Raw genomic sequence first — 19,439 nt, 5'->3', positions numbered from 1 at the left:
CCTCCCTCTGTCTCTCTCTCTCTCCCTCCCTCCCTCTCTCTCTATCTGTTCCTCTCTTCTCTTGGTAAAAACTGAATCAATCTTGGAAAGAGAATATCACTTTTTCTCTCTCTCCTCCGATCGTTTGTTGTTGGTAACGGGAAATAACGCTGAACTACTTCGAATCGTCGTTCACTCTTGGAAAGCGACGGTCTGATACTTTTCCTTCTTCTACTTGTTGGCAAGTTTTTCCTTTTTTTCTTTTCATCTTTCTTTATAAATTAGCGACAGCGATAGGAAGCAAGCTGACATTTAAAGGGAGAAAGATATATAGAGAGAGAGGATTACAGGAAGAGGATCACTTTGGTCTTTGATCAAGTTGTCAGCACTCAACTGTACATCCAGGTACTGTTTTGAGCACGGCATCATTGTCTGTCTACAGGGAAAAATTTATTTGTCATATTCATTTAAATTTTTATGGCTTTAAACAGCAGTGTTTTTTTTCGTCATTTTGTGTGTTTGCATGCATTTCCTCTGTGTTGTGTTTTTTCCATGTCTGCATTTCGGTTATGTTCTTATATTCAATTGTCCATTTTTAGATATATTTTTACCTTTCTACCAAAAAGATTTTTAATTTTTATTTTGGCAAAGTCTGTTTTGCTTTTGTCCATTCAAACACAATAATTCTGCATGAACTTACATATCAAATGGAATTATTAAGATAAGATAGCATTATAAGGCTACATCAGAGGGGAAGAGCAGGGGGAAGATTTAGGAGAATTAGGCGAAGCGAGGGGGGGGGGTGTGAAATAGGTTAGGAGTTGATCTAGTCATTTTGTGTCATGGGGTCTCACGGGTCCCCGGTAACCTCTTTACCTCTACTTCTCTCTCCATTCTGCACCCCTTCCTGCTTCCTCTCCCATCTCCTGCAGCCGACATGTCCACCCCCGTCTCCCCCTCCCCTTCCCTGTCCCCCCTGGCTCTGGCATCCCCCTCGCCCTCGCCCTCGGCGTCCCCCCTCCCATCTCCGCTCTCCCCGCCGCCCCGGGTGCCTGTGTTCCAGAGGAAGGGCGCCCTGAAGCACAAGCGGATTGTGGAGGTGAAGGACCACCAGTTCACGGCACGCTTCTTCAAACAGCCCACCTTCTGCAGCCACTGCACCGACTTCATATGGTAACCCCTCTCCCCCCCCCCACCGCCAAAGCACAGGCCCAAATCATCAACATAACACCCTATACTCTAAATACAGCTTCTAATGATCCCAGACTGTTAGTTTGGCTAGATCTGGTCATCATTGTGCATCACAATTTGTTTCTTCCCCTTCCTCTCGGGGTGATGCATTTGTCCCCCCCCCCGCCTCCCATTTCTGGTGTTATGAATTGCTATTTTTCTTGCAACAATACTATGTTCTCTGCTGTCTACCTGCGCAAATGTCAAGGAGGCTGTGGGAAATGACTCAGTGATTAATTATGAATTACATTTGTTTTGTTGCTTTTTATTAATTAAATGGAAATATTATTTTAATTCACGGCCTTTTCTCTGCATCACTTCCGTCGTAATGTTGTGCCTGGTGCGGAGAGAGTGGTCTGATTATCCGAAACGCTGCTATCAGCTGGTACTATTAGCTCTCAGTTATGGGAGCATATGTTTGGATCTCCAGCAGGGAGAAATTTATCGCGGGAAAGTAGGTGCAGGTCGACGCTTTATTTCGTGCGGCGAGTCGCATGTGCTTCAACAGCGACCTCTGGTGTGAATATTTGTAAATAACAAGCGCTAAAGAGCTGTTGCGTGTTCATAAAAGAGCATCCGGCGACTTTGTGCAGCAAAGGCTGCGGCATGAGCATAAAATAATGGAAAGCTGTTTTTTTCGTATTCCTTTGAGTGAAAATCCTTTCCAGACATAACACTCGATATCTGCATTTTTTCACAGGGGCATTGGAAAACAGGGCTTTCAATGTCAAGGTACTTCACACCACTTATGTAAAAGCAAGTAATTATTCTGTGAAAGTGATACTACTCACATTTTTTAAATTATTCTTGCAAGCTTGTTTGCTCTTCGTAATGGTCAGACTGAATTATCATTACTGTCAACAAATAGTAATAACAATTTAAAAAAGCATTTCTTATTGAGGTATTTATATGAGAATATGCGTAAAACTCAAGTAATAGTATCATGAGCCGAGCCTGTGCTGTCTTTCTGTTGCTTATTTGCTTGAGGAGGGACAGAAATGAGGTTGATAATGATGCAATTAATCAATTATTAATGCCTGCCCCTGTCCCCCTCCCATCTCCTTGTGTCTTCCCATCAGTGTGTGGTTTTGTGGTTCACAAGCGATGTCACGAGTTCGTGACCTTCACCTGCCCCGGATCCATGACGGGCCCCAAAGCCGAGGTATGGGCCCCTCTCTCTCTCCTTGTCTCTTCCTCTCTCCCTTTCTCTCTCCCTTTATCTCTCCCTTTCTCTCTCTCTCTCTCTCTCTATCTCTCTCTCTCTCTCTCTCTCTCTCCCCCTCTCCTTGTTAGGCTATGAGGGCCCAGCTGTTTACCTCATATAGAACAATTAGCTAATAGGACAGCAATACATGTTTCTGATGATGGAACTGGGGGGGGGGGGGGGGGGGGTGGTGGTATTGCTGACATGCCCTGTCAGGCGTTCCAGAGATATACATAAATATATATATGTATATATATATTTTTATATGTACATATATATTTTTTCTTCTCATGCTAAATAAACTGGAACAGAAAGGAGGTCAAGGAGAAAGCGAGAGGCATAGTGACAGAGCGACGGAACGGGAGTGAATGTGAAGCCCAGTTGATTGGAGACTGATGGAGCGGGTGGGGGGGGGGGGGGAGCTGGGAGAGGAGCACTTTGGCTCGGAATTAAACAGACTGGCAGCAGAGACAGCAGGTTTGGCAGCAGATACTGTATGGGTTTGGGACGGGGTGGGGGGGGGGGGGATCCGCATAGTGTAGCCCCCTGGGCAAGAATCAGGGGAAACAGAGAGAGCTGTAGATTAAAAAATAGATTGGACTTAATCAATGTTTTGAGGCAGAGTCATTTCACCATGCAGGTGCTGCTGGTCATTTTTATAGTGGGCTTTAAATTGCAGCCCATCAATGGTGAGATTTGTATGGACAGACTGACACGTCGCCATCCACTGTAAATAGACCTGTGGAAGTTATACATAGAGGGGTGCAGACAGCCTCTTCTGTTACCTTGAGACGTGTGTTGGCTCTATTTATAGAGAGCAGGACAGTATCAGTGGGAGCCTGATAATTATGATTGTGTTAATCGCCGCCTTCGCCGTGAGTCCCTCACATCAGAACCTTGGAATCACGCTCAGTCATGTTCGGTGAGGTAGCCTTCTTGCTGTGTGACTCGCCAAGCTTCTCATGGCTTGTGCTTGCTTTAGATGTTTCCATTTATTTAATCCCCACTTTCTCACACTCTCAATTCATCTGTTTCTATTACTGTTACCTCTCCCCCTTTCTTCCTTTCCTCCTTCCCATACTGCTCTCTCTCCTCTCTCTCTCCCCCCCCCTCTCTCATCTTCTCTGCTCTAAATGCCCCATGTGAATAGTTCCTTTCCTTTCTCTTTCCATTTCCTTTCCTTTTTATCTTCCTTTCCTTTCCTTTCCTTTCCTTTCCTTTCCAGTGCTTTCATTTCTCTTCCCATCCTGTCATTTCCTTTCTTTTTCATTCTTTTTCCTTTCTCTTCCCATCCCTTTCTTCCCTTCCCTTTCATTTCTCTTCTCATTCTTTCCTTTACTTTCATTTCTATCCCTTTCCTTTCTCTTCTCATCTTATCCTTTCCTTTCCTTCTCTTCCCATCCTTTCCTTTCCTTTCCTTTCCTTTCCTTTCCATTCTATTCTCTTCCCATCCATTCCTTTCCTCTTCTTTCCTGTCCTTTCCTTTCTCTTCTCATCCTTTCCTTTCCTTAACATGCCCCCTTACCCATGCATCTCCCTGGCACTTGCACTTTCTCCAATCCCCCGATTCATTCCCCTCTTTCTCAGCCCTCGCCCTAATTTTTTCTTCCGAAACTTCTTTCACTATTTGTCCCGGCACCTTTCCCTCCCTGTGACTTACACTCCATTCCTGTGCTGCACCCCTTTCCCCTGTCAGGACCTGAAGAGCAAACACAAGTTCAAAATACACACATACGCCAGCCCCACGTTCTGCGACCACTGCGGCTCGCTGCTCTACGGCCTCATACACCAGGGCATGAGGTGCATCAGTGAGTACAACTTGGGTAATATTGGCATAAGGCTTGAGCAAAACTAGAGGGTCTAAAATTAACCTGAAAGTAGGCCTATCATGTCAGGTTTAGTTATTATTCACGCTTCAGTTAGATGGATGATCACTTGTCTTACATAAATGTCAGGACTTTTTGTCCTTTTTCCCATACAGACTTTCAAAACTTTATTACACTAAAAACAATCAAACCTGCATAATGTTTCCCATCGTCCTCTATTGTTTCATGCCTGTGTTTGCATGTGTCGCTGCACTCTCACTGACAGGCTGTGACATGAACGTACACAAGCGCTGCGAGAACAGTGTACCCAGCCTGTGCGGCCAAGACCACACGGAGAAGAGAGGCAGAATCCATCTTAGCATCCGTGGCGAGAGAGAGGAGATACATGTTACTGGTGAGCAATGCTGACTGGGAAAGGATGTGAAACCATGAGCATATGTGGCTGTTCTTTTAGATGGGGGAGAGGAGTCATTTTTATAGCGACCGGTTCTGTTTGGCCCTGCTGGCCACCATTGTCATTACTGCTGATGATGTGTGATGTTATACAAATCTACGAAAACATCTGCTGTGCTGTGCTTTAATCATATTGCTTCTCCCATCATGGCCCTGACTGGACCTGCTTAACAGGCAGGTCATTAACCCAGGAGTCTGCAGTACACAGTAACAAGAGGCAGGTGTCATGGGGTGACGGGGACGTTTAGCTGGGAGACGCTTACAGTTTTGCGCCGCCCCCTACAGTCCGGGAGGCTCGTAACCTGATCCCCATGGACCCCAATGGGCTGTCGGATCCCTACGTCAAGCTGAAGCTGATTCCTGACCCCAAGAGCCAGAGCAAGCAGAAGACCCGCACCATCCGGTCCACCCTCAACCCCGTGTGGAATGAGAGCTTCATCTTGTGAGCGATCAGGGCCTTGGCATGTTTGTCAGTGTGTGTGTGTGTGTGTGTATGTGTGTGTATGTGTGCGTTATCCCCACAATGTGATCCTGGTATTTTGATGTTGTTTCGGTCCCCACAAGGGTAAACTCATTTTTATAAAAACCTGTGACTGCAAGCAAAAAACAAAGTCTAGCATTTTGTTTAAGTTACTTAAGGTTAGGGCTGGGTAGGGGTTAGGGTTATCATAGTTAGGATCAGGGTTTTGCCCATAGAAATGAATGGGCAGTCCCCACAAAGATATGAATACAATACAAACATGTGTGCATGTATGTGCGTCTGTGTGTGTATTGTGAGAAATAAGGATGCATGTGCAAATGATGTAGACTTATCTTCAATAATCATATCATAATCACGCAAGGGAAGTTTTCAGTGCTTGTAACCTGGGAACACTCTTCCTGTACGTGTGTGTACATGTGCATGCTGGCTGTGTCTTGATGTGTTTCTTTGTTGTGGATTTTGTATTTTTGTCATACGCTTTCGTCTGTCCCTGTATTTATGTGTCTGTGTTTATGTGTGAGCCCTACCTTCGGTCCAGCTCGGTGCGGGGGCGGCAGTGGGACCGACGCCTGTCCGTGGAAGTGTGGGACTGGGACCGCACTTCCCGGAACGACTTCATGGGGGCGCTGTCCTTTGGGGTCAGTGAGATCTTCCGGCGTGCAGTCAGTGGCTGGTACAAGCTGCTCAACCAGGAGGAGGGAGAATATTACAACATCCCCGTCCCTGACCCTGACCTGCAGGTGAACTGACATGCCGGCACGGGCACTTTGACTGAGACAGATGCGCTGTGTGGCATTATGGGTAATTGTTTATGTCAGCCAAAATGCTGAATGTAAGGATGTGTAAATGAAGGTGGTACAGGTCGAGTTTAATGCCTCGATAAAAGAACTTTGGACAAGTCCATCCACAGTAGGGTTACAGGTTTAATTACTCAGTAGGACCACTAGAGGGCAGGGGTGTTCCAATGATCTCAACACGAATATTATGTTGTCATAGTGGTTCCCCACCTCCCCCCTTTCAATGTTGTTAAACATTGTTACAGCCACAATGTATTCATTAATAATATAGTAAAGATGATATTTCCTTTGTATTTTGCTCTGTATTCTTTGTATTTTCCTTAATAAACACTCGAAGCCTCTGTGTCCCTCACTTCTTCTTTAGGAACCTGCTCCTGTACCACCACCCCCACTGCCCACACCCCCGGTACTCCTGCCGACCCCGCTGACCCCGCTGACCCCGCTGACCCCTCCCACCCCTTCCTGTCCACCCATCCACTCTATGGGGAAGGGCCGCATCAGTCTGCAGGACTTCAGCTTCCTGATGGTGCTTGGCAAAGGCAGTTTTGGGAAGGTAGGCTCCTGCTTCTTGCCGCCAGAACCGCGTCCGTCCGGAAGCAGCGATGTCGACGCCAGCTGTTAAACATGCAGCGTGATGCTGACGTTTAGTACAGAGTTCTTATAATCTGCCTACCCCACCTTTTTCATTGAACTTAACCTCACATCTCAACATTCATCTGTAGTTGAAAATTTCTGGCAGTCTTAGGATGGGAAACACATATACGAGTTACCTCCAGCTTCCTCGTTTTTCTCGTCTCTTAAATTGACTGTTATTTCTGTGACTCCCTCACCCCTAAATTTCATGTCTCCTTTGCCTCTCCCTGTTCATCCCCCCCTTGTATTCCTTCGTGACCCCCCCACCCGCTACCCCCAGGTGCTGCTAGCCGAAGAGAGGGGCAGTGACAGGCTGTTTGCGGTGAAGGTTCTGAAAAAGGACGTGCTCTTCCAGGATGAGGACACCGAGAGTGCCATGGTGGAGCGGCGCGTTCTGGGGCTCACTGGGAGACCTCACTTCCTCACCTGTCTGTACTGTGCCTTCCAGACTGAGGTGTGTCCGCATATTAACTGAACTCTGACATGTAGAGCTCGGTATGATGATGGATCACTATATATATAGGTACAATCGCCGTGTGTTCCAAAAACAACAATGACTATGAGTGTGAGAATACTTATGTGGCAAAGTCTGCAAAAATCCATAAGGCCTGAGGATCTACCAGGCCAAGATGAAATGCTTAGAGAGGGCTGATACAGAAAAGCAGCTCCAAAGAACCTTGTTATCAACAGGTTTGCCAATGGAGAGCCATGTGTCCAGAGCCGTTGGGGGCTGTCAGGAGGCAAAGATCAGTTAGCTTAGGCAGGAGCTGACATTCCTACAGTGGAAAGAGAGGGTGGAGGACAAGGCCTTATTAGTGCAACCTTTTGAGGAAGAAGCTCATCCCCCTTCAAATGGCAGAATGGCAGGGAAGGAGAAGGTAGGAGTCCCAGAAAATGTTCCACCTTCCCCGAGAACTGTTTTAGGTTCCCCAAGCAACTGTTGGGGCAGAAATGCAGCAGCTACCTTACCTGTTCCACAGAGGAAAATGACTTTCAGTGACAGTGTGAGAGAACAAAACCTGGGGAACTATGAGTCCTTGATAACACCATGAACACCCAACCCTGAAACCTCCCAGATCGAAGTCTGGGAGGCAGTTAGATCTGCTAGACTAAACTCAGCCCCTAACCGTAGGGGAGTGCCCTACAAGGTATACAAGAGGTGCCCTAAATTCTTGCACTGATTATGGAAGATCCTCAAGGTGACCTGGAGGAGAGCTGGGGTAGCTCTGCAGTGGAGATTTACAGAGGAAGGCTGAATACAGGAAGAAAATTCAAGGAACATCAAGCTAACCTGCACAATATCACTTCTGTGTTGAAAGCTGTGTTTGTTGCCAAAAGCCTGACAGTGTACCCCCTGAAGAACTCCTACACTGACACCTCATGGCAGGATCCCGAGGGTGCCATGAAACATCAAGCACACAGGGATCATCACCTCGTGATGAGAGGTGTGAGAAGGCAGAAGAGGTCTGGCAGTTTTGGGGCTGGACTAGGCCTATGTCTCTATACTCCACAAACTGGTGAAAATTACACTGAACTGGCACCAAGTGCGAGGCAAGACCAGGGATCTCATTCATTATTACAGTTGCTTCACTCTGAGTGTTGCTTGTGAAATCACATCAACATGACATTGGTTGGAGAAGGGGAACACTACTGGATGTACCATTTGAGTGATCCTACTTGCCGTTCCTAGTGAAATTGTCAGCAGATGTGGAGTGCAGAGACCTGCTGACTAAGTGTGGTGTCCAACAGTGCTCCATCAGTGCATTTATAGATGATCTGACAGTGACAACATGATCTGTGCATCAGTGGAAGGGAATCAGTGAGAGCAAGGAGCACAACCCAGCAAAGAAGGCCATTGGATTTGTCAAAGCAGGGGGGGAGCCACAGGTGCAGTGAAAAGTAACAGTTGGGCTCTGCAGGTAGCTGACAGCTGAAGGTCATTCTGGGGAAGCAATTCAAATTCCCAGAATCCATTACAGAAACTAAGCTTAGGCCAGATGTTGGTCATGATGTCCAAAATGGAAAGACAAATGGTTCACAGTTGGAGCTGCCATTCTTAGGGAATGAGAGGAATAGGGTCAAACATGAGGACCTGGTAGCCAAGTGCCAGAGGTATGGTTGATAGATTCAGAAGCTACTCAGAGCAATCTTCTGATAGGGCCTTCAGGGCACAGGGCAGCAGGGAAGGAAAACCATTATAGACAACACAACGGCTGCAGAGAAGGCCTCAGGATGGGAGTGCGTCAAAAGGGGCATCCATGGACCACACATGCCTCGTGGACACAAGCTGGGGTCTGATCAACCCTCGGCAAGGATGTTTGATTGCTGAAAGACCAGAACACCCTATGACCCAGATACAATCACTGATGAAGTGCCCAAGTGCATCTTAAGATGTACAAATCAATCAGGATCAGTTTAATATGCCAAGCGCACCAACAGAAATGTATGTGGAAATTTTCCTGGTGGTGGTGTTATGCATGAAAATGTAAATGCACATGAACATGATGATTAGGGGCAAATGCATAAACAAACAAGCAAATCACCCTAATGTGAAGCTGCCCTGCAGGAACTATACAAGTATACATCTGTTCAGATAACTGCAGGAAGTTACATATGGTTCGGTGGAGGCATCTAAGGTACATGATGCAGATTTGAAGACTGACTCAATGCTGAACACGATGGAGCAGCATGAACATGCTGGGCTGTGCTGTGCAGAGACAGGAGACACGGCACAGACGCTAACACAGCGTCATGGTGCATTTCACGGAGCTCGCCAAATGCACAGACTGAGTCACACACCTACGGGTCACCACTCCCCATGGGCAGGCATTTCCCCAGGGCTCCGGTCCGTGCCAATTCCGCCGAACGGTGCCCGTGTCCCGAAGGAAGGCCACGTGAACGACAATATGCTGTTAAGGAGTGTCATCAGCTAATTTCAGCATCATGTGCTCATATTGGATTTTTATCTCAATGTACAGGAAACGCAACACGACAAGTGGTCTAACAGAGCTGACCGTGGCATCGTTCTCTTAGAGCTTTCGCAGCTTCTCCACACCTCCTGCTTTTCAGGAGCACCAGATAGGCAGCAGATTGTTTCGCTAGTGAAATAAGACATGATGAAAGCTGTCCCTCCTTCCCTGGTGAGCTGACAACGGGATGTGCAGATTCAGGCACGTCTATAAATACCCGCACGCTTTTGGTCAAAATCTGTCGGAAAAAAAAACTGTTTTCCTTAATTATGTTGTCCAGGCTGACCCAGATGTGTTTTTAATGAATTCATTAATTAGCTTTATTTCATAACAAGATCATTAGCAGTTCTGGAGGGGTAATGTGGGGACTGTTATTTAATGGGATGGGTTTGGAATTCACGTCTGACAGGAACGGATTGCGCAATGCGTATCTGCAGATGCATACAAGGACTACGATTCACGTACACTTCAATCATTTGCATTCGCATTTCTGCACCCTGTGAAATAAGAGTTTTTACGGCATTTGACGGTTCACTCTACTAAGAAGAAGATTTCACTCCACTTGTGGTAATTAGAGAAGGGCTTCACTTCACTTCTGCTAATTGGACACATTATATCATCAAAAGCTTCAATGGCTTGACTTCTCTTCAAAACCTTAAGCCTTAACCCTATGCATTTGCAGGTTTGAATAAGCCTGTGTATAGTCATATACAGTAAATGAGGAGATTTAAAATTTTAAGTTTGCTAATAACGATTGTGAAACTGACTATTTTTATTCTGGACTAAGCACAACCAAATCCTGGCTTATTCTAAGAACGCCAGCTTTGAGCTACTCTGTCAGAGGTTCAAACCAGCACTTCCAGTGTCTTTTTATAATGTTCTAATTGGGAGGCTCTCGCCCCAATGACCAGGTGGGGTCTCCAGGGCTGGGCATGAGCCATGGCGCTCTCCAAGCCAAAGATTACGCATTGCTCTTTGGACCAAATGTCCCAGCAACTCCTGCCAACTGAGTCCTTCTGTTAAACTGACTACTCATGACCCTGAGATACCATTTATAATACTTCAGTTTGTGACAATATTACTCTTTGGTGGGAAATCCTCTTACTTGGTGGATCCCCAGAGTACCCGTGATACATTAGATTATTGATTAGGGTGATGGGAACAGTGGTATTTGGGATGTGGAATGCGGCTGTTGTTGAGGGTATTGTGTGCATGGGATGTGATGGTGCTGCCCATGCCACAGGACCGCCTGTACTACGTGATGGAGTATGTCAACGGGGGTGACCTGATGTTCCACATCCAGATCGTGGGCAAGTTCAAAGAGCCACACGCTGCGTGAGTAAAGCTTACAAACTCTGGCAGTAAGAAGCCCCCCCCCAGACCCCGACCCATTTCAGGCTGTTTGTGAATGCCTCTCTGTCCGAACACATGATTAATTAAATATGCAAAAATCATTCTAGTGATGCCGTTGTCATGGTAACCTTATGTTCTCCAGGTTTTATGCTGCAGAGATAGCTGTCGGCCTCTTCTTTCTTCATCATAAAGGGATCATATACAGGTATTTATCCAAAGTATGCAGTCCATGTTTCAGCCCATGTTTCAGTCTCTTCTGTGCGATTTTGGTCCAGTACTCTCTGTTAGTGAGACACAAACAGTACTCACTGTTAGTGAAGGACATTCAGTACTCTCTGTTAGTGAGGCACATACAGTACTCACTGTTAGTGAAGGACATTCAGTACTCTCTGTTAGTGAGACACATCCAGTGCTCTCTGTTAGTGAAGGATATTCAGTACTCTATTAGTGAGACACATCCAGTGCTCTCTGTTAGTGAGACACATCCAGTGCTCACTGTTAGTGAAGGACATCCAGTACACTCAGTGAGCCACATCCCATACTGTCTTAGTGATGCATCCACATATCTCTGTTAGTGATATTCCTGCAGTTTTTCCTATTACTGTGGTACATCCACTGCACTGTGTCGGCATAGTACCTCCAACATATTCAGTCCACACACTGCACACACTGCACACACTGTTCCCTGTATTGTACGTCTTGCTCGATTGTCTGTTGCTGTCTGTCCTGCTCAGAGATCTGAAGCTCGACAACGTGCTACTGGACAGTGAAGGTCACATCAAGATCGCAGACTTCGGCATGTGCAGAGAGGGGATGTTGGAAGGAGACTCCACGCGGACCTTTTGTGGCACCCCCGACTATATCGCCCCTGAGGTCCCACCTCTGCATGTGTCTTACTGTGTATATTCGCCCTGTGTGTATGTGTACTGCATCTTTATGTGTGTTGTGTGCTACGGTGTATATTTGGACTGTGTGAAGTCAAATTTTCTGATGTTCTTTCAAAGGTTTAAAAATCATGAAACTAATCCTTACAAAACAAAGTTTTTATATTTTCATACATTCTGAAAAAGGAAAGCGTCAGTTCTTTTATTGTTTCATATATTTTTCTTTCTTAATTTATGAGTTTTATTGGAATGTGGCTTGCGTCTTACTGTTAAAAAGTGGGAGTTAGGGCAACTGTACATGTGTTTTTGTGTGTGCTGTATGAACGCCTCCACAAACCCTATTCATAGGAACACAGCAGAGCTTTCATAGTCTAATTAACACTACCTGGTTTAAAGGATCCATTCTCATATGTAATAAGAGTTTGCTCTGGTTCAGTTCCTAAAAAACAGAATTGACCCCTGTCCTGAATGAGATGCTAATTGTGTCATATATCCATCCATCCATCCTCCATTTGCTTATCCAAGCCAGGGACACCGTGGTGTTGCTGGAGTCTATCCCATGCAGTATTGAACAGTCTGTTGGAGTACATATACAGTATATATATGTGTGTTTAAAGACATGGTAAGACACTGTTTCCATTGTTGATGTAGATGAATTTGTAGATGAGTAGATCTTTGTTGATCTTTTACTGTGAATTTGCATAAAACATTAAAGTTAGAAAATCCAAACTATAACCTAATAATTTATAATAAGTCCATTCCAAGAATATGAATATAGGCCTGTACATGAGGTGGTAAACCTGTTGGTCAAATATCTCTGCTGCATTTGTGTTTAGCTGTGTGTGTTTGTGTGTATCTGTGTGGTGTGTTGTGAGGACAGGGCATGTCAGGGTGCTGTGGGTAACCTCACCATTACATTCTGCGACATTGATTTTATTATGTAAATAAGCATTGATTTTCTTGTTCATGTCATTTTGAGAGCGATACAATATTTTTCCCTGGAGGCAAGAGATAAATTGTTCTCTCTCTCTCTCAACCTTTCCTTTTTTATCTCTCTGTCTTTCCCACACTTTGTCAGTATTAATATATTGTCGTGACTTGTCTCATCATGTGGCGCATTAAATGCTCTTTGTTCCCTTCTCTCTCATTCCACTACATTTGTGTGCTCTAAGGAATGATCTCACACCTTCTCCTTCAGATTGTGGCCTACCAGCCTTACGGGAAAGCTGTAGACTGGTGGTCTTATGGGGTGCTGCTCTACGAAATGTTAGCTGGACAGGTAAAGCCCACACCTCCGTCACTGTGGGCTGCTTCCTGCTCCGGAAAGCCCCTGGTCTCCTTTTCTTGCGGTCTTTCAGCGAGTCACTCTCTTACCCCCTCGAGATGCTCTCCTCGTGGAATTCCCTTCATTTGCTTTCATTTGCTCCTATCCCCCCCCCCACCACCACCACCACCACCACCACCAAGCCTCCCTTTGATGGATTGGATGAGGAGGAGCTGTTCCAGTCCATCCTGGAGCAGAATGTGTCATATCCCAAGAATCTCTCTCGTGAGGCTGTGTCCATCTGCAGGGGGGTAAGATGGACTTATTAGTATCGCAATTTGTGGAGTTACATAATTATACACACCGATGACTAGCCCACATCATGTGATAAACATTAACAATCTCATAAAAATTGTGCATGACAAGGTCTGGAATGTATTAGACGATAACCTAGCATTCGGTACTTGTGGTCTACCTGTCGAACGCAGAAGAAATGGGCAGGCATAAAGACTGATAAAGGGGCTGATAAAGACCACACAGTGGATCAAGCTCTGCTGTCTTAGGCTACCTAGCCAAAGATTGAAGTTGTTGGTCTACCACAGTGTTTCTCAAACCAGTCCTTGGGGACCCCTAGATGGTCCGCGTTTTTACTCTCTTCCAATTCCCTGAGAGCTGCGGGGGAGCAAAAATGCGGACGGTCTGGGGGTCCCCTGAGGACTGGTTTGAGAAACACTGGTCTAATGCATCCCTCAGATGCTTGACACACACCCAGCTGACTGCATGATGGAATAGAAAATGGGATTCATCAGACTAGGCAACCTTCTTCTTTTGCTCCAAGATCCAGGTTCGATGCTCGCCCATTGTAGGTGTTTTCAAAGGTGGACAGAGGTCAGCATGGGCACTCTGTCAGGGGCCTGTACTACGAACCGGGGTAACTGGCTTATCGGGGTACCTTGTCGGATTTAAGGTAGTCTGGGCAAAATGTAAGTAAATGAATATGAAGTCCATTTAAACGGTGGTACCTTAAATCTGACAAGTTACCCCGATAAGCTAGTAACCCCACTTCATACAGGCCACAGGACTGGTCCCTGTTCTGCCCTTTTTGTTATGTCAGTTCCCCTAGTGGCCAGCAGATGTTGCTAGTCATCCCAATGTCATTACCTCCTAGTGTGTCTCCATATCCCCTGGGCTGTTGTTTGGCTTGATGGGCTAAGGGGTCAGCCAGTGTCTTGACTTTCCTTTCGTTGATGTGGGTTTGAGTCTGATCAGAAGCCAGACTCATCCATGTTAATAAGTAACCATTTATTTCTTGTTTTACTTGTTTATGTATTTCTGTGTGGTTCCTTGTTTTGCCCCCTGGTTGTATTATGTTCAGCTTTCCTTGTTTTTGTTTCCTTTTGTGTTTGAACCTTCTGTATCTGTTAATTAACCTCACCTGTTCCTCATTGCCTCTAGTTCTTATACCCCACAGCTGCCCCTTGTTAGTTGTACCTGCCTTATTCCTCAGTCAGTTGTTGCTATTACTGCATGTTTGTAGCAGTGTTGGTCCTGTGTTGCTGTGTGCTTCTTAGTCATAGTTACCCCACATTAGCTTGTAGTTTCCTACCTACCCTTGGTCTTGTTGTTCCCAGTGTTGCTCCATGCCTTAGCTTACTTTCCCCTTACTTTTCTGGTTCCCCCTGTGTGTTCTTTTTGAGTTTAATGAAGTCTTCAGTTTGTTGGAACCGCGCCGTGGATTGTTCCTCCTTTGTGATGCCCCACTGTAACACTAACTACCCTGTGGCTATGCCGCCCCATATTCAGCAGGGCTCAATGTGCGTGTATTGTGACACATCACTCCCGTGAGCATTATTAAAATTGCCTGGTATTTGTGCCACAGTAACCCTTCTGTTTGTTGGTACCAGACAGGTTAGCTTTAGTTCACATCCCACACCCATGAGTCGTGGCCACTAGGGGTGTAAGGGTGCACAAAAATCATGGTTCGTTACGTTTTCAGTACAGCAGGGATAAAGGAAACAAAACATTAATTGCTTCTGTTTTTCTTCATTTAACACTGTCTTTCTTAAATAAAAAGTCTCTGTCAATACTGCTGAAACCTAAAAAACAAAAATTTACTTAAAAGTAAATCAAAATAATCATTCTCTCAAGTAAATAAAAATAAAATAAAATATCCATTATGGTGCACATTTAGAAAACTGTGCTGTATTCACATTAGCAGCTTTCAGCTTCATATTAGAACTGTGCAACACAAATATTGTCTCACAAAATACAAAGCTTAACAAAATAAATATCCATCCACATTAGGACGTACACACTCATGCGTAGTGGTGCAGCTTCATCCACCCTTTTCTGAATGCTGCTCGGAGGAAACACTCAAACACAAAGGTTCCGCATTTACTGCATCTGTTTGGTACATATGCGTACCGAACCAAAAGACCCGTATAGAACATTTTCAGTACGAATATGTGTACTGTTACACTCCTAGTGGCCACCCAGCACCCTGTCAGCAGATTGTAGTTTTTCCCTCCTCGGACCACTCGCAATAGGCACTCACTACAGCTGAGCTTGAGCACCGCACAAGCCTTTCCATTTTGGACATATTCTGACTCAGTTGTCTGGTCAAAATGATTTAGCCCTTCAGTCATTCAGATCTTTATCCTTGCACTCAGCAAGTCAACTGCAAGTTCCAAATGATAACTTACCGTCTATTATACCCCAGACCCTGACACACACCATTGTTACAAACGTCACCTGAGGGTGGCCATAGTGCTTTGGCTCATCCGTGTGTATAATGTTGAAATATTGTGTATTGCTGAAATTGTCCCAGGGCCTAATTTGGTCATGGGCCATAGTTTAGGGGCAGTTATAACAATCAACAATATAACAAAGTGGAATCAGATCTGGGTTCAAGTCACTAGTCCTCAAATTCAAGTCCAAATCTGAGTTGCCGAACCTGAGATCTGTAAACAACTCAGGTCACTCAAACAGTGATAATGTGGATGTAATCACAGCAGCACTCCTTTCCCCAGTACCCTCCCCAACTTAAACTCCACCCCTCTTGCAGACCTTTCGTCTACTTTTTGTTTCAGCTCATGACCAAAAACCCAATGAAACGTTTGGGTGCAGGAGAGGAGTCAGAGCGGGAAGTTCGAGAGCATCCCTTCTTCCGCTGGATTGACTGGGATAGACTTGAGAGACTGGAGGTTCAGCCCCCCTTTAAGCCTCGCACTGTTAGTACTGAGACCTCACCCTTTCAGTGTACCAGTGTTTCAGTGTCCCATAGCACCAGTGTATAAATTATGGGTGCTGCATTGTACCATAGTACCAGTGTACCAGTTATGGGTGTTGCACTGCACCAAAGGATTAGTGTGCCAGTTCAAAATGCTGCAATGTAGCTGAATGTGACTTCTCCTCATGGATTTTCATGAAAATACACTTTCAGCAAAGGCAGTCAGTGGTTAGATTTGCTGGTCTCTGTTATAGCCTTTGCATTTCGCAACCCAGAGCCCACTTTGTAAAAGGAGCTCTCTTCCTGTCTCTGTGTTTCTTAGGGTGGTCGGAAGGGGGAGAACTTTGATAAGTTTTTCACCGCCGCCCCTTCGGCCCTCACGCCCTCTGACCCTGATGTGTTGGCCGCGATCGATCAAGAGGACTTCCGGGGCTTCTCCTTCATCAACACAGACTACCCCACGTCTCCTCTCACCGCCGTCTGAGCTTCAGAGGGTGTTCCAGGAGTGCAGGCTGGCGGCTGCTGAGGACACTCTTGCAGGGCAATGAGTCAAACTTACAGCTTACACAGGTTATACACAGTCATAGGTCAAAATACCTACACAGTAGGTCAAAATACCTACATGTGAAATCAGCTATATCAGATAATAATATGTAGAAAGCATGCATTTTATATTTCATTTAGCAGGTAGATATTGTTCACATTTTTCAGTTTCAATAGCTGGGGGTGTATTTACATTTACGACAGAATTAATCTGGATTTTTAATTGTGCTTCCCCATCTCTTATGTAGAGTCAAGCCCCAACTGTGCTGTTATTACCCACAATTCCCATGGCTTATCTAAATGACAGCCTTCATGCCTTCCAACTGCGCGCTTTCTTAACTATCCTGACGGCAAACCATAACCGCTGTGAGAGGAAGGCTGTGAGTCTGCGAATACAGGACAACAAACTGCATGTCAAAAAGCCAATCAAACTTATTTCTGAACAATGTGAGTGTATGAGTTTGCAGTAAATGTGCAGTTTTGGGGAGAAGCCGACCACAAGCGGTAGATATTAGCCCGGCACACATGCTCAGACTAACACAACTCGCTGAAGGCGCCACAGGGATCGTAAATATCAGAACGAGACTTTTGGCAAAGCCTGCCATTTAAAAAAGATTTTCACTGAACAAATCGTAACAATACTGATGGCGGCACCCAGCATATCATTTAAAACTTAGCTAATCAAGCTAATAGGGTTGTAGAGAATTAAAATACTTGCATCAGCAGAACTCTGATGAAGACTTTTGTCTATTTGTCCTTGACATTTGTAAATCATTACACTGATTATGATACTATAATAAACATAAGTAATTTCATCTTATTATTGTGGTTAGATCTGGGGGAAATGATTGTAAAAATCAGTTTACTAGAGGCTGTGTTAGACTGGTAGAATTTGATGGTTCCTTCATATGTAATATTTCCAACTTGTGCTGAAGGTGCATTTGAAAGTCCTACAATGTGCAGTATTTATAGACCCCTGAGCTCCTCAGGCACTCTTTGCTTTTTCTTGTACCTGACTAGCATAGCAAGCATCCATTCCCCACCTCAAAAACACCAATGACATTTAACGCCCTGCGGTTTCAGTCCATGACGAAGCTGCATATGGTTCTCCTTGCTCTCCGTAGTATTTCTGCGATGCGGCCTGGGCTACTTTTTAAAGCATCTTGTCATTCCTGTGTGTGTCAGAACTGTGCTAAACTGGCACGCTTTCATCAAACCATCACACTGGTCTTTGCTGGTCTTCACAGCTTGACTCAAGTCACTGTATCTTTTTTGCAGTGGTCATCCACAGAATGTGCTCAGTGCAGAACCAGGGCAGATGCCCAGACGAGATGCACTGACCTGTTTCCCTTCCTCTGCATAGCCTTAACCCTGACCTTTGACCTTGAATTTTGAGCATGAGGGAAAATGTGCTTCGGAGACATGTGACAGGGGATGAATGCACAAGGAAGTGCGACACATTGGCGTTTAATGCTTGAGTGTGCTGCTGGTGATGAATTGTGACATGAAGCCCCTTAATAGACCCTTTGCTGAGGCAGTTGTTAATTCATAAGAAAAATAAAATTATAGGCTTATATATATAGTATCATGGTATATGCAATTTATTTCATATAAGATTAGACTGATGCTTTTGAAGAAGTAGAGGACTTTGTTGAGTAATTTGAGATCTTATTTTATGTCTTTGCAGTTAAAAGCCTAATAAACCTTATTGAAAACACTGTCCTATGTTCTGTTTGCTTGGAAACACTGTCCTATGTTCTGTTTGCTTGGAAACACTGTCCTATGTTCTGTTTGTTTGGAAACACTGTCCTGTGTTCTATTTGTTTGGAAACACTGTCCTGTGTTCTCTTTGTTTGGAAACACTGTCCTTTGTTCTGTTTGGAAACACTGTCCTGTGTTCTCTTTGTTTGGAAACACTGTCCTGTGTTCTGTTTGTTTGGAAACACTGTTCTTTATTCTGTTTGCTCGGAAACGCTGCCATATCCTGGTGACTCTTTCTGCTCAGCCCCCGGCTCCATCTCCACCTTTCTTTCTGAAATTTCTCCCCCATCTCTCCGTTTTCTCATCCTCACACTCTCTGTCCTTCTGCTCACCTGAATGCTTTGCCTTTATCATTTTGTGCCCTCCTCCCCTCCTTTTTATCACTAGTACCCCTCCCTTCTTCCATCTTCTGCATGAAATATGCTGACCACTTGGTTTCGAGGCTGTTGAAACAGCACTTTTTTCAGACATTCGATCCCCCCACCCCCATCCTGGCTCTCGGGGCCCTGTGGGGGTGACTGTAAAGCCCTCATGTTCACCCCCCTCCTACCCCAGATATACTGTAGTTTGCCCCCATACCTGCTTCTTTTATCAGCGGGTTAGTCCACTGTGCCTGTGGTCAGATGGTCAGTGGTTTGACCTCTGACCTCTGCAGAATACTCACATCTCCACTGGGCCCTTAACTGCCTGACATGCTTCAGGGACACCTGATAATTGGGTCCTGTGCTCAGACTCCAAGCTTTTCTCTCAGCTGTATATATATGTTTGTGTCTCAAAGGGGAGCATGACAGGATAAGCATTCCAATTCAAGTGTGCCAACAGCAAGTAAAGAA

The 19,439-nt window shown here is 45.2% G+C and overlaps 1 protein-coding gene across 1 annotated transcript; it reads left to right on the top strand.

Moving 5' to 3' along the window:
• Positions 1–87: 87 nt before the first annotated feature.
• Positions 88–18,565, top strand: prkcg (protein kinase C, gamma). Its single transcript, XM_023830010.2, has 17 exons — positions 88–384; positions 912–1,152; positions 1,910–1,941; positions 2,289–2,371; positions 4,110–4,221; positions 4,505–4,633; positions 4,978–5,134; positions 5,712–5,913; positions 6,335–6,523; positions 6,884–7,057; positions 10,816–10,907; positions 11,068–11,130; positions 11,660–11,798; positions 13,008–13,088; positions 13,277–13,384; positions 16,163–16,303; positions 16,625–18,565. Exons 2-17 carry the CDS (start codon positions 917–919, stop codon positions 16,784–16,786), a joined length of 2,100 nt encoding a protein of 699 aa, XP_023685778.2. The 5' UTR covers positions 88–384; positions 912–916; the 3' UTR covers positions 16,787–18,565.
• Positions 18,566–19,439: the final 874 nt, after the last annotated feature.

Source organism: Paramormyrops kingsleyae, chromosome 9, assembly GCF_048594095.1.
Source record: "Paramormyrops kingsleyae isolate MSU_618 chromosome 9, PKINGS_0.4, whole genome shotgun sequence".
NCBI classification, from domain to species: Eukaryota; Metazoa; Chordata; class Actinopteri; order Osteoglossiformes; family Mormyridae; genus Paramormyrops; species Paramormyrops kingsleyae.
Note: the sequence above shows the minus strand (reverse complement) of the source record. Positions and strands in the feature narration are given on the sequence as shown.